This window comes from Myxine glutinosa, chromosome 12 (genome assembly GCF_964187855.1).
Source record: "Myxine glutinosa chromosome 12, kmMyxGlut1.1, whole genome shotgun sequence".
Classification (NCBI taxonomy): domain Eukaryota; kingdom Metazoa; phylum Chordata; class Myxini; order Myxiniformes; family Myxinidae; genus Myxine; species Myxine glutinosa.
The window spans coordinates 42865555-42881816 of NC_136272.1; the positions used below are offsets into that span (position 1 = coordinate 42865555).

Genomic DNA, 16262 nt, shown 5'->3' on the forward strand with positions numbered 1-16262 from the left:
CTCTCTGTTCTCTTCACCCTCTCTTTTGCTCAAGGTCAACTGCCATCTGCTTGGAAATCAGCCAACATCACCGCTTTGCACAAAAAAGGTGCAAAAACAGATCCTAGCAACTACAGACCAATCAGCCTTCTCCCAATTATCAGCAAAGTCATGGAATCCATCATTGCTTCGGATATGAAATCTTTCCTCTTCTCCAATGGCTTGATCTCTGATCATCAATTTGGTTTCAGACCAGGTCACTCTACTCTGGACATGCTGCTTCTGCTGTCTCAACAATGGATGGAGGTCCTCAATGCCAAACAGGAAATTAGAGCTGTCTCCCTCGACATATCACGTGCCTTCGACACGGTCTGGCACCCCGCTCTGCTCACCAAACTCTCCTCCTTTGGTATCCATGGAAATCTCCACGCATGGCTGGCGGACTTCCTCTCTAGTCGTCGTCAACGTGTGGCCCTGAATGGGTTTCTCTCATCTCCTCTTCCTGTTCAGGCTGGAGTTCCCCAAGGCAGTGTTCTGGGCCCCGTGCTTTTTCTGGTCTTCATCAATGATCTCTCTGACTCTCTCGAAAATCCTCTCTATCTCTTTGCTGATGACTCCACTCTCTGCCGCTCCATTCCTCTTCCCTCAGATCGGCAGTCTGCTGCCTCCTCACTCTCTGAAGACCTGGACAAAATCACAGACTGGTCAAACAAGTGGAACATGTCTTTCAATCCTGACAAATCTCACACTCTTACTATGTCTCTCCGAAAAGATCGACTGGACAACCCTCCCATCTACTTTCTCAACAATCCTCTCCAAGAAGTTCTGTCGCTCAAGATTTTGGGTCTCACTATCTGCCATGATCTTTCTTGGGAAAACCACATTTCCAAGCTGGCCTCCAAAGCCAGTCGCCGACTGGGCATCCTCCGTCGTGCGAAGTCCTTCCTCGGCACACCTGAGCTCCTCACCACATACAAGGCTTTCATCCGCAGCTCAATGGAATACTGTTCTCCCCTATGGGCCGGTGCTCCTGCCTCACACCTAGCTCGGCTTCACGCTGTTGAAACCAAAGCTTTCAGAATTATTGGAATCTCCCGCGATGAAGCTATCTCTGAGGGCCTTTCACTCACTCACCGCAGGCAGGTAGGTGGTCTTTCTGTCTTCTACCGACTCCTCTCCGGCCTTGCACCCCCAGCTCTCTCTGTGCTCTGTCCCCCAAATATTCCTACAGGTCGCACAAGATCTGCCAGCAACCCTCTGATGGTTAAACTGTCGAAATCTCGGCTCTCCGCTCACCTTCACTCTTTCATTCCTCTTTTCTCCCGCCTCTGGAACAAACTCCCTCACTCCCTTCAATCCCACTCCTCCCTCCAGGTCTTTAAAACAGCTGTTCACCACCATCTCTTATCTTCCCCCATCCAAAACCTTGATCTTTTCTACCCCCGCTAATTCACCCCAGATCCACCTTGTTTGAAATTCCAACTTCCTTCCTGGAAGTCCTGGCAGTGTCCATATGTTTTATACCTCTCCCACCGCCCCCTTCCCATGCCCCCCCCCCCCAAAGCCCTCGCCCTCTCTCAGATCTCTCGATGTCTCCATGTCTCTCGGTCCCTGCTCTCAAATGTTGTGTTTGTGTCCTTCCCCCTCTCTCCCCATCTTGTCTACCGCTCCCGATGTTATATGTTTTATGTGTCGGTTTGTCTTTCTGTGTGATTAATGTTCGCTCTTTCACGAGCCTCGATCTTGTATACAAAAAAACAAAAAAACAAACAAACAAAAAAAGCCTTGAGGGGGGGGGGGGGGGGGGTTATCAGATACACACATCCAGTGCATAGCTTAACTTAAAATACTCATCGTCCTACCTTCCTTGGGCTAGTCCCTCCAGCGGGTCGAAGATCGGGCCGCCCCCCGATCTGTAATACCCTTCTCTTAACACAGTACTCACGCCGGAGTATTCTTAACACCAATATCTATTACCCATTCTTATCCTTATTCTTCCATATCCTTATAAAGGTGCAACCTCCCGATGTGGCTGGTTGCATCATTTTCTTACCTGGCTCATTTTAATCCTTTATTCGCCTGACTCGGCCACCCGAATGCGTCGAATACACGCACTCCGTCTCCAGAACTCAAATCATTCTAGTTTACTTCAGATTGAGTATTACTCCGACATACCTTAATCTCCCTTAAGATATTTAATTAACGTGCACGGAACATTTTCCCGTCCATGCGCCCAGGCGGTCGCTCCCAGCGCACGGCAGCACGACCCCCATTTGCAAGAAGCAGCTCGTGATGCGTACAAGGCGCAAGGAAGCGCCCCGAGGCCATCCACCGAAAAATCCTGCCTTTTAGTTTACCGCGCCGATATTTCCCTAATCCGGTCCTCCCGCGGCGCTAACTTGCGGTCAATGCTTGTATAGCGCTTCTAACTTGTCTAACTTATCACCCATGCCAGGGCTTTCCTAAAGGGGTTCTCCCTTCTTAACTTAGCTTAACACTTATCCTGGCCATCCTCCTTGGGTCCCCTCCGTTAGTCCGCAGCCAATACTTTCTCTGGTTACTATCAACCCCATCAACTCCATCTTGTCTCTAGACTGCCCTGCCTGGGAAGTTCTTGGCTTTACCAAGAAGTCCCCCCTTTTTGCTAACTGACCCCCATTTCTTGGTTCATCAATAGACAACTTGTTACCCGAGCCAAATAGGCCTGTACTTACACACCAGATTCCAATTTGTTCGTGATCCAAGCACGGAACGACGAAATGGAAGACAGACAGCCTGAGTGAGTGAACGGAGCTCAATTTGGAAAGACCCCTCAGTATGAAAACTCACGTTAATCGAATCAGTGCTGGCCAGCCTCTCCGCTGAGTCCCCACAGGGTCTGCCTCCCAAATATCGCTCAGAGTCGGATCCCACTTCTGACACCAAAATGACGAGAATAGAACCATGTTCCACACCTTGAGTTCAAGAGATAACAAGATTTAATGATGAACCAATATCACAGCGCTGTGGAGGGTGTAAGAGTCATACCATTCACAAATGAACAGCATGGCCACATACACTCCTGAGTTCCTTACAGAAAGAACTTCCTTATATACTTGCAGAGTGTGATAAAAATCTCCGCTAATTTTGGCAAGTTTCAGCAGTATAATACACAATGGGGGAAACGTTGACCAGTACCCCCACCCTTGTCCTATCTTATTTGGCATGAGCAAAGGGCAAGATGCGGGAGGGAGAAAGAGCACCGTGACATTCTCAAAACTTATCTTCCATGTTGGCTTTTGGTCAAGGACAGACAGACGCGTTTTCACTAGGGGGTCTAACGGAGCAAGCGGTTTCACTATCTTTCTACATTTTTTGGCACAGTTGGAAAATATAGCATAGTTAAAAAGCAAGAGGGAACATAGTAAGCTTAATCCTTTTCACAAAGCAACCATTATTAAATGCAAACCACAATTACATAAGGCACAATAAAAGGCATGATCTCGACATATACACATCGATCATTGATCGTGAACCGGAAAATATAATAAATTACTGATATTTAGCGACTCGAAAGGTTCTTTTTCAACAACTTATTTTATCTTGCTTCTGCTGACCTGTTTGCAAGGTGTATAAATCGAAGTCCTGAGTGCGAATCACAGGTGAGCCCGTCTTGAGGTAACTAGCAATTGGGAACGATTCAGAACCTGTGGGTAAATAACCCTTGGTAATTCCCCCAACAGTTTTCCGGACGACAGAGTTGAGTAAGAGAAGTTCTCGGTCAGAGTCGTGTGCAAGTTACAGTTCCCTGTGAGATGATTTACAGTTCCCCATGAGAGTGAGTTGGGTTGAGCTTGAGAACGCGAGTGGAGCTGTAGGCCGAACGAATTGAATTGCCGATTGTACACAAACTTCCCCCGTGCCCTGCGCTCTGCGCTGTATTAATCGCGCGCTCGAGAGGGCGACCCACGCCAGGCCACAGACGCGCGATTTCCTCCTGCCTGCCCTCGCCTGGATACATGCCGTGAACATCGGAGAGCCACGCCGGGCGACCGACGGCAAAGCGCGCTTGGCGCGCGAACTTCTTCTCCTCCATTTCCCCGTGTGAGTGAGTGGGCCCTTCGTCTGGGACATAAGTAAGATTGATTAAGCTCTGCTCTGTGTCCCCCTTTCCTTTATTCTGAATCATTGTACATTGTAAATAAATTGTGTTCTTCCTCTGATTTGACCGTCCTGTCCCTTCCATCCATTGGCTTCGCATGGTACGAATAAAACCGCTCGAATCGGGTTCCAATAAAAGTAACAGCACGAGTCACGTGATACGCATACCGCTCGGGCATAGAGTGGCTTGTGCGAGGTTCGATCCCTGCTTTTGTGGCAGCGTGGGTGAAAGGTACGTGCGAATTTGTTCCGATACCCTTTTTCACGTTTGCCCGGAAGTGGCGATTCGGCCTCGCGGACCCGAAGACCCAGGGGGAAAAAGGGGTTTAATCCCCCCTTTGTAACGGGAACGGGCTTTGGGAGATCCTCAACTATATATATATATATATATATATATATATATATATATATATATATATATATATATATATACACACACATGTATCAATTATTATTATTATTATTTTTTTCTTTTTAAAATGATTCTTCACCATTGAGAGATGGGGCAAAAATGGATATATAGCACGATATCTCAAAAGGTTATGGACGGATTCGGACAAAACTAGGGGGATGAGTTGGGAAGGCGTCGAGAACATGCCGATTCGATTTTGGTTCGGTTCAGAATCCAGATCCGTCATATCGGTGGGATAAAAAACTTAAAACTGCTCAGCCTGGTGTAGGTGTGCGCTCTACCGAGTGCCGTTCTCGTTTATTTATGGATCATGTTTGAGTCATTCTTTTCCCAAGAGTTTGAATGCACTCCAGAGCATAGTCAGACTGCTTACATACATTTGATCTTTCAAATTTATTCACCCTTCATTTGTTCTGCTAAGATAGTAATCTGCTTAACAGAAACTTTCCTCCTTAAAGATGTCTCTGATTCCTTAATATCCCTCCCTGGTTACTCCCTCCTCCGGTATGATAGACCTGAGCCTCGTCCAGGTGGTGGGGATGCCATCTTTATCAAAAACTCTCTTCCTCACTCTCCTTGCACTGCCCTCTCTCCACCACACCCCCAGGAGTACCTCTGACTACGGCTTCTCCTCTGCTCCCACCTTTTGTTCATATGTGTTCTGTACCGTCCTCCAAACAGTGATGACTCCATTTACATCTCACTGTCTGACAACATGGACCAACTTCTATCCACTCATCCCAACTCTCTTTTTCTCATGTGGTGACTTCAACTGTCATCATGCCAGCTGGCTGGGTGTGGGTTCCTCTCGCACCAGCCACGGCACCTCAGCAAAGGACTTCTGCGACTCATTGGGACTGACAGTCTGTCAATTTCCCGACCCAGAACTCAGTCAATGGAGCATCTTCTCTTGTCTTGGTTATGACTAACTTCCCTGCAAATATCTGTGTTCTTCTATGAACAACTATGTTCTTCTGCTCCAATTGGTTCATCTGATCATTTGCTTGTTGAAGTGGATATCTCTCTGCCCATTCTCCGAGAGCCTCCTCAGCACCGACAAGTCTGGCATTTCAATCAGGCCGACTGGCATGGTCTTCAAGCAGCCATAAATCATCGTGACTGGTCTACCATCTCTACTACCTCTGACATAAACTCATCCTGGGAATTCTTCCAAAGTAAACTGCTCTCTCTAATCAGCAGATTTATCCCATCTCCTCTTTAGTTGTCATACCCTTCCTCCCGTCCATGGTACACTGAATCTTGTGGTGAGGCAGTTGCCCTGAAACAACTTGCCTTTGCCTCTTGGAAGGCTAATCCAACTGAAGGCAATCTCAGTTCCTTCCACCAAGCTCGGAACAAGTGTGTGTCTACCCTCAGGAGTGCCAGGAAGCACTATCTCTCTACTCTCAAGACTGAACTCTCAAACCTGTCTCCTTCCTCCAAATCCTGGTGGCGTCTGGTCAAATCCGTTTCTGGTGTTTGTACCAACGTTTGTTCACAGCATTAAAAAAAATATCCGGGTCTAAGACGGTTAACGAGGGGGTTGCTTCCCAAAATAGGAATTTGCTTTTTCCTCTGAAACTACACACACTATTTTGATGTAATTTGACCACAACCTTCACCTGTGTTTTCCCCAAAGTTTGTTCACGACATTAAAAAAATATTGAGGTCGAGAGAGGGGAGGAGAGGCCGTTTCCCCCCCATAATGTGTTTGCACTCTCCAAAACTACAAAAACAATTTTGATGAAGCTAGACCACAACCTTCATCACCTGTGATCGGGGTCTAAGGGTGTTTATGGGGGGAAGAGGGGTTCGGTGTGGTTGTCCCCCAAAGTAGGTTTTTGTTATCTTGCCAAAACGAAGTTTTTGCAAGATGTATCAGTCACCTTGTATGTTTGTTTTTTTTGTTTGTTTGTGGTTAATCATTTTTTTTCACGTTTAGATCACTCTGTAGACCACAGTTATTATTGGAAACTCCTGTAACTTCGCATATCAGAGTCCTATAGAGATACCCTTCAGCACACAAAATTTTGAAGGTCAAGGTCAAAGGTCAAGGTCACTTTGTGGTCAATCATGGAGGTCGACGAAACACTAATTTTTTGAGTAACTTTGATCGGATCGTCTCCAAACTTCATGGGAATCTAGTATATGGTCCGGCGCTCAGCTGATTAGTTTTTGGTGGCGATCGGCCTTGACCTTCATGGTTAGCGCTGGAGGTCGAAAATTATTGACCCCAAGGTCAAATTACGAAACCCTTATTTTTTGAGTAACTTTGATCTTATGATCTCCAAACTTGGTGGGTATATAGGGTGTGGTATGGCGCTCAGTTGATTAGTTTTTGGTGTCGATCGGCCTTGACCTTCAAGGTCATTTTGAAGGTCATTCAATTTTGACCAAAAGGTAAAATTTTCAAGTTTCAGTTACCATATCGAGTAGTACCTCAAATTGAAGCCCTTGTTGAGTGCTTTCCAAACATATAACTAGTTTGACAATGTGACGTCATTTGACGGCGTTATGACGAAAAAACTGCACTTTTCATGTATATTGTATTGCTTTAGTTCGCATTGTTTAGGTCACTCTGTAGAGCACAGTTCCCTTTGGAAACTCTTGTAAGTTCGCATATCAGAGTCTTTTAGAGATACCCTTTAGCACACAAAATTATGAAGGTCAAGGTCAAAGGTCAAGGTCACTTTGCGGCCAGTCATGGAGGTCGACGAAACACTAATTTTTTGAGTAACTTTGATCGGATCGTCTCCAAACTTCATGGGAATCTAGTATATGGTCCGGCGCTCAGCTGATTAGTTTTTGGTGGCGATCGGCCTTGACCTTCATGGTTAGCGCTGGAGGTCGAAAATTATTGACCCCAAGGTCAAATTTTGAAATCGTAGGTACCATATCGAGTAATACCTCATATGAATGCCCTTGATGAGTGCTTCCCAGATCTGTAAACAGTTTGACGCTATGACGTCATTTGATGACGTCATGACGAAAAAACGGAATTTTCATGAAAAAATTATTTCCTCAGTTCTCATCAAAATCTTTCAATATTTCATGTGCGTTGGTCATGAAGACATACTATTCACCATACGAAATTATTAAGGTCAAGGTCAAAGGTCAAGGTCACTTGGCAAGATACGGTTCACCCTGTGGGTGACATATGTTCATTTGTTTGTTTAATGTCTTGTGATTTCTATTGTATGATTATACGTGCCCTGTCTTCTAGCAACCATTGAAACTTGTTTAAATACTGTGATGCTCTTTGAAATACAGTACCTTTATTTGGTGTAGAATACTGCTTTATTCTACCAGGTGAGCACCCAGGGGTATTGCCCCTATTTTAAATTCTAAACCCAAAAGATCGAGCCAGTCAAAAAGCCCGCAAAATTAACACTGATGGTGTGTGATTAAATGTAACAGTGAATGTGCATTTTCACACTTCTGCTGTTGTTTGAAAGTTTCATTACATTTTGGGTTAAATGTTTCTGTTGCTTGTGCTGTCTTGAGTTTGCCGGTTTGTCTGCAAACCAGGTGGTTGTACCCAGGTGTCCTTCCTGCAGACAGCGTTTAGATGATCCCACATTGCACCTCTTTGCTGGCGACCCCGATTCTGCTGTAAGTATTGCAGATTTCTTGTACATTATGGTTGCGCTGTTAATTTTTTTATTATCTAAATCCTTCCAGGCAAACATGTGGCTTAGTCTGAAGTTGATAGTGGAGCCAGCCTTGTCCATTTATCCATGCGAATTATTGTGTGCGGGAAGTTGAAGAATTGCTATGAAGAATTTGGTATCGGAATGATGTTCGTTTAATGTGCCACATATTTTGTATGTGTGGAAGATAGAGGTGTAAGGTTGAGCCTCAATCCATTTTAATAGTACAAGAACCGAGTTCGAAGCTATTGACCAAATAATCACAGGGAATAAAAACCGTTCTATTGTCTCTTACGGTACAGAATACTTGGTTATTTTTGTTGTCATTGTTTGGGACCAGCTTTCAGAAGTCGAGGTTCTCACCAATGAGAAGTTGTCCATCTTTGACTCGAACTGCTCTGGTTTTGAGTCCTATGATAACTTGCCGCAACACAAGCTCACCTGCTTCAGGTAACTGGGAAACATTCACTTGGAACCTGTTGCAATGCAACTCAGTTACTCCATGAATCGAAGATAAGGCTGAAAAAATATATTGCTGGTCTCTGGTCAGACCAAAGTTCCAGAATTGATGCGACGATGCGTTTTATTTTTTTTTTTTGAAAAGCATGGATTGCACATATAAAGGTGTTGTTTTTTGTGTCCTCATGCCTCATGCCTTGGTCCTCATCTGCCGTGGCGCCGTCCAGAGAGAAATTAAAGACAGCCAATGGGACTGGTAGAGTGGTAGGCCTTTTTGTAAACAATGAACACAAGCTTAAGTTATTTTAAAATGTATTTATTCTGAAAATCATTAAGTTCTTCAAGCATATTATAGACTGCCATTTCGATCTCGAGATCGCCTTGCCGTACCGTCAAACATTCCAATGCGTCGATCGCGTCAACACTGCGGATGCGCAAGTGGTCTAACAGGCCGATGGTCTCCCACGATCTCTTCTTCCAGTCCACCAGATTATCACAGACACTTACAACTTCATGACAAACGAGATAGGATCCAGGCCTCACTAACGAGACCACCCGCAGCTCTCTCGGCCTTCTGGTTGCTTCACACGAACCCGACAAAGAACGTCTACGTTTCAATAAATGACAATATCCAGCCGATTGGATTCATGACGGCACGGCACACAACACTACTCATATCATTGGAACGGCTGGTTGGATTTGGACAAACTAAACGTAGTTTTGTAGGGGAGAACAGTGCGCGAACGTCGATACCAATGGCGACCCTCACAGACCCGTATTTCCCGAGATAGCGCGCCGGCCCGGCAACAACAGGCACGCGTTGTTGTAGGTACCATTGGAAATTTGAAAAAAAAAATTGACGCGCAGGGTCAAAATCGATGCGCGCGCTGACCAGAGACCGGAAATATATTTTTCTCGGCCTAACAGGCATGTTTGATTTTTGCAAGCAATTAGCTGAGTTTTTCATTTGAGTTTGAGACCGCTTCAGATGATGGGAATGCCAAGCAGGCCCAAGCTAACTAAGGACTTGACTCGAGCCTGTTAACTGGGCTTTGTTGCACTTTTCCATTTAGACGGCTCTATTAAAAACCCGGCAATGTCGCGCGCTGGGGGATGTGTTATTTAGTTATTTTGCAAGGTTGTGGTTATCGTAAGAGAATGTTTGTTGTGAGACAACCACTCAACAGACACTTGCTGACACTCGTTGTCGCTCTCACGTTCGCTCCTTGTCGAGCTTTTATATCTCGACCAACATTCTATTACTACTTGTGTTTGTGAGAAAGAGGAGACACTATAATGTAACCTCATTGTTGTTTATCATACTGATATCTTTACATTATACTTGTATAGAGAGCCAATGAATATCTGTTTATGTTCTATTTTAGGGAATACCTTGATTTTCTTGTGACGATCATCGCCATCAAGGATACTGTATTGACAAACAATATGGTGGAACTTGGTTCTTGGTTTAACTATCGTTGTTGAGTAGAGATGAAATGATACACCTCCAACGTTATGCTCTGAGATCCTCCCGAGCCACATGTTTTGAGATTGTAGTAAATTATTACTTGCAAAATTGAATGTTTTTCAAGTATATTGTTTGGTTGTTTTTGTTATTCTGTCTGTCTTTGTTTGTCTGTCTGTCACTCGCCTACAGGTCACAATTCTAAACCGATCTTCATGAAACTTCACCAAGTCGAGGTCGTCACAATTGAGAAGCCTATTGGTTTTGAGGTCAAAGGTCATTTGGAGGTCAAATTTCTAAAATCGCCATTTTTCATCCGATTGACTTAAATTGAACAGCATTTGCGCATTGTCACTAAATAGGGAAACCAACTTTTAAGGTCAAAGGTCAACTCGAGGTCAAACTTCCAAAATAATCAATTTTCATCAGAAAAATCATAAATTTTCATCTGATTGACTTGAGCATTAAACAGCAATTACATCGTACATCACTGAATTGGGAAACCAACTATTTTAGAGGTCAAAAGGGCAAAGGTCAAACTTACAAAATGAACAATTTTCATCTGAAAAATCATCACTTTTTGATCCAAACTTTGATCAAGATTGTCTATTTTAATCTTGATGAAATGGACAATTTGATGGATCAATGGCAACCTTTTTTGGGGGGGTCGGGGGGGGGGTGGATTTTGCAAGTATCGTGGTCTGCATGACATCTTGTTTTTCCATTGATCTCTTGACATTCATTAAATCTTTTTAAACCCCTCAATCTGCATGCTTTATTTACGTCTTGGTTATCTCTTCTATAAGACCTTTTTGATATTTACCACATTCACTGTGTTTTCCATTTAAATACCAAGGCTGAACATGTTTCTCAACTCTTTGGTTTGGTTATTGTTTGGTTCCGTCATTTCTATACCAGCAAAAAAATGGGTTGGGAGGACGTTAAAATCCCCTGATCCCAATTTAGTTTTTTATTAATTCTTCGGTATATCTTATCACTTATATACTTGTATATCTTAACTCTTATACTTATCTTGTATCTTATCTTTTAAATATCTTAACACTTATGCATATCTTATGCATATATCCATAAGGGAGGGTGTCAATCCTATTTTCTAAAATGTATCTTTTATAATCTAAAGCTCCCAATGCTTTAGTCCAGTTGAGTTCATTACATACTGAACCCTCCGGCGTCCGTCGTCGTCTGTCGTTTGTCGTCAGTTAACTTTTGGACGTTAACACTCCAGCGTCCACAAATATCAACCGATTCTGATCAAACTTGACATGCAGCATCCTTACCCCAAGGACCAGGTTGGTATTACATTTCAGCCCGATCCGTTGAAAAATGGCGGACAGGCGACCATTTTGTTTTTGGTCATGAAAACGACGTTGACACTCTAGCGTCCACAAATATTAACAGATTTTGATCAAACTTAGAATGTTTAACCCTTACCACACAAGGTAGGTTGCTATTGCATTCCAACCCGATCCGTCACAAAATGGCTGCCCTAGGCCGCCATATTGTTTTCATCTCCGAAACGACATTAAGACTTTAACGTCCACAAATATTTATGGATTTTGATCAAATTTGGTGTGTGAGACTCTTACCACACAAGGTAGGTTGCTATCTTAAGTCAAATCTAGTACAGACAACTGACCTACTTTAAAGTTGTCCAGTCAGTTCAGTTGAGTTCTGCTTCCCTGGAAGCTCTAGTTATTTACTTGTTCTGTGTACATTTATGTTTATAACTTCTTATTGTATTCATTTTTCTATACTCTTCTTTCTTAAAAGCTAAAGAGTTGCAACAATGCTTGAAGTTTATTGTTTCCTTGATTGCATTTTTCTTTACCCCATGTAACTGTTATCACATTTAGAAGCACCATCCTTTGAAGAATAGTATTTATAAGCATATGCCTTTGCTCGCAATCCTATAAATTCACTCATAATTGAACCACCCAACTTATCTTTAAATTTTCCAATAACCTTTTAATTTTTTTGTGGATCACAGACTACTACTCGGTTTGTAATTTCTTGTGTCGTAAATATTGACGTCTTGTGTGATATCCTCATATACATCTCCCATATTGATTTTCAAAATAAAGCTGTCTGTGTCCATACAAAAAATAGATTAACTACAGGCAAAGAGTAGATTAACTCTATCATCATATATCTTCTTTTGGTTGTTGTAGACGAAGTCATACATTAACAACCTTGACAAGTCAAGAATCGATGTTCCTATATAAGTGGGTTTATCCATTTCAATGCTCTTTGTTCATATGAATAGCACAATAGTTTTTAGAAAATACTTCCACGATTTGAAAGCTTGGTTTATTAATTAATTTAGATGCCTGTTACCAAGATGTAGTGAGTTTTATGTTTTGCCGATTTCTTACATTTTCCAAAGCCGTTCCAAACACAGCGTTATTCATTAATTTATAAACGCCCTTCTGAAAATCTGTTTTTGCTTCTGTTTTTTTTTCCGTATTGAAATTGATATCGGTTTTTAACTAATGTCTGTATAAAGCTTTAAAATTCCATGAATTTTCTTCACTCTCAACCCAGCAGATAAATATTGTCTCAATATTGTCTCAATAGGATGTTTGACATTGTCTTTATCATACAACATAGGAAGTATTTTTCTGTTGGTTTGCCTGTAGTAAGAAATGATTGTTGATAACTGCTGAGCCATTCTTTTCTCGGACTTTCCCTTTCAGGGGCAAATGGCAGGTCTTTGTGTTTGTGGAGTTCTTCTTGACATTTCAAATCGACCTCAAAATAAAACTCAACTTTAGCTTTATCTAATTCTTTTTGAGAAGAGATAGCATTGTTTTGTAAAACTCTTTTATAATGTTACTCTTTAACCCATTTGAGTTTTCCATATGGTAAAGATTGAGACATCGCCCATCCATACAAATTGTTGGCATTGTAATGCATCAAGTAAGAACTATCTTTTGTAGCATCATAGTTAGGAAGATATTTATTGTTTGCTTTAACGCATCTCTTAGAACAGACTTGTGATATTCCACCTCTTTCAGCTTTCTCTATCAAAAACATATCGATATCACCGATTAATTCTAACGACTGTTTAGTAATCTTTAGTATAATCACTCCAAGCTAATCCTGGGGCTGTATAATAATGGGTGGGGTCTAATCCGTATGAATCTTTATTATGACAGACTGCTCTGAAAGCCTCAAACACATCAGCCAATAAGAACTCATCAGTCTTGAGATACAAATCGTGATATTCCCCAAGATTTTTTTAATGTCGAACTTCTTCCAAACATTTCCGCTTGGGTATATTCATTATCAGTTATGAATTTTATTCAATTTGTAGAAACTTCCTTGAGAGGGGAGCTGTGTTTCTTTGAACCTCTTAAACGAGTTCATATAATCATGGGGATATACACATTTTTGCGACAAGAGCAAATGAGTTTGAATAATGGGAAAACTTTTGAGATTTGATGCCAAATTAGATAATTGAGTTGACATATAGACTTGAATGTGTCAATAAATCTAATGAGTTATGGGAGATGTGGGGATTGTTTTTGTAAATGAGATTTATTTCTGGTCCGTATTGGAATGGCTGAAATGTATTCACTGGTTTTACTCACTTCATTTATAAAAATATGTGCGTCATCGTGAGTGTTGTTGTGAAGAAAGACTGGACTGAAAGGGGGAAGTTCAAAATTGATATTAAAACTTTGATGAGCCAGACCTCTATATTCCCCATTAACCGATTGCGCCGGGCCTGAACCGATTGCGTTTATCAAAGATCTGATCGGCAAACCACTCTCTATGATTGTCACTCGCTGCATTTAAAGCTGCATGAAAGTTGACTCAGCCCTAAAATGGCAGTGTCCTCTGTTTCCTGGCATGTGTGCTTGCTTGGATCACGGTCTTTATGGCGGCAGAGAGCCATTGCCTTTCATATTCAAAATGCCACAAGTGCCCGAACACAGAAGGATGCTCATTCAGCTTCCGAGGCACCTTCTGATCCCGACCCTGGGACCCAATGCTTTTCTTGTGGGTAAGCTCATAATAATCTGCATTAACTGCAGCTCTTTTCAACTCACCAACTTTATGATCTTTGTTATCATTAAGGTGTGTCCTGTTTTTGCACCGAGTCAAAAGCCCTCAGCAGAATGGGACCAAAGTCATGTTCCTTCTCACCCTCGTTCTCTCTTACCCAACAGCCAATCACAGCATCTCAACTCATGGGTTGAACCACAGAAGTCGAAATCAGGGTGGGGATGGGGGATGGGGGGGAGGGGGCGAGTTATTTTGTTTATTTTGTCCAATGCAGAGATTGTATTGGGAGAGAGGTGTGCAAAATTGATTGATTAATTGCATAATTAAAATCAACAAATAATGATCATACAATATTTTCTTAATCAATTGGCTAATAGCACACCTAAACCGCCAGTGCTTCATCCGAAGCTGTAACTTTTTGAAAATGAAGTAAATAAGTCATTAATCGAAAAAAAAAAAATTGATTAACCGATAAATCAAAAATATCCTTTATAGCCACGTCACTTGGTCACTGTCGTGTCAAAATATCAGCTTTCTAGCTCCTAGCTCAAGAGGTGACTGAGATATTGCCCAGATGAGAAAGAAAATAAATAAATGATTAATAATGAAAATAAATAAATAATAATCATTAAATAATTAATCAATTGGCTAATAGAATACCTAAACCACCACCGTTTCATCCAAATCCAACTTTAAAAATATTAATTAATATAGTCATTAATCGAATAATTAAATAATTAATCGAGAAATTGATTAATCAATAAATCATGAATAGCCTTTACAGCCACATCGCTTGGTCATTGTCATGTCCAAATATCAGCTTCCTCGCTCAAAGGGTGCCTGAGATAATGCTCAGAAGAGAAAGGAAATATACAAGTACATAATTAATCGATAATAATTAAGTAACTAATCAATTAATTGATTAATCAAAAAACACCGTTTTTGCCAAAGCACTTGCTCACTATTGTGCCAAAATTTCAGCTTCCGAGCTCAAAGGATGGCTGAGATATCGCCCGGGCTAACAAACAAACAAACAAACAAACAAGAAGACGTCATGCGGAAGACGATACTTGCAAAATCCACCCCCCCCCCCCCCACAAGGAAAAAAAAAATTCCATCGATACAGCAAATTGTCCATTTCATCAAGATTAAAATTGACAATCTTAATCAAAGCTCGGGTCAATAGGAAGAAAAGTGACGATTTTTCAGATGAAAAATGATGATTTTGGAAGGTTGACCTTGAGTTGACCTTTGACCTTTTGACCTCAAAAATAGTTAGTTTCCCTATTTAGTGACTCAATATGCAAATGCTGTTCAATTTTCAAGTCAATTGGATGAAAATTGAGGATTTTTGAAACTTGGCCTATGTTGACCTTTTGGCCTATGTTGACCTCAAAAATACTTGGTGGTTGAATTCATTGACCAGATTTGCAAGTCCTCTTCAAATTACAAGTCAATTGGGTGAAAATTGAGGATTTTAGAAATTTGGCAAAGTTGGTGACCTTTGACCTTTTGACCCCAAAAACAATAGGCTTCTTGATTTTGACCTGGGTTGTTGTTAGGGTTAGGCCTGGTGTTGGCTTCTTGCAATAAGCCTGGTGTTGGCTTAGTGGTTAGGGTGCCAGCTTGGGATCCTAGGATCCTGGGTTTGAATCCCGGTCGATCGCTGAATTAACGCCAGGGGGGTTGACTCAGCCTGTCATCCTTCCGAGGTCGGCAAATTGAGTACCAGCTCACTGGTAATTCCCTGTGTCGCAAGAGGCGACTAACAGGGTTGGCGGCAGGAAGGGCATCCGGCCATAAAACATTGCTTTAAAAAGGGCACCACGGTGCCCAAAAAAGACCAACCCCTGCTCTGTGGGGAAAAATGGCCTCTGAAGGTGATTCTCTCTCTCTCTCTCTCTCTCTCTCTCTCTCTCTCTCTCTCTGTCTCTCTCTCTGTCTCTGTCTCTGTCTCTGTCTCTGTCTCTCTCTCTCTCTCTCTCTCTCTCTCTCTCTCTCTCTCTCTCTCTCTCTCTCTCTGTCTCTGTCTCTCTCTGTCTCTCTGTCTGTCTCTATCTTGACCAAATCTACCATTTGGTGAAGTTTTGTGAAGATCGGTTGAAAATTGTGACCTGTAGGCCGGTGA

The 16262-nt window shown here is 42.2% G+C and overlaps 1 protein-coding gene across 4 annotated transcripts in view; it reads left to right on the forward strand.

Annotated features, from left to right (window-relative positions):
* The window catches only part of DNMT1 (DNA methyltransferase 1), a 142429-nt gene that overhangs the window by 42468 nt on the left and 83699 nt on the right, over positions 1-16262 (forward strand). For all 4 annotated transcript variants that reach the window (XM_068132592.2, XM_078766314.1, XM_068132593.2 and 1 more), the window contains 2 exons: positions 8060-8143; positions 8522-8631. In XM_068132592.2, the coding sequence (XP_067988693.2) occupies positions 8060-8143; positions 8522-8631 (194 nt within the window). The remainder of the gene's footprint in view (positions 1-8059; positions 8144-8521; positions 8632-16262) is intronic.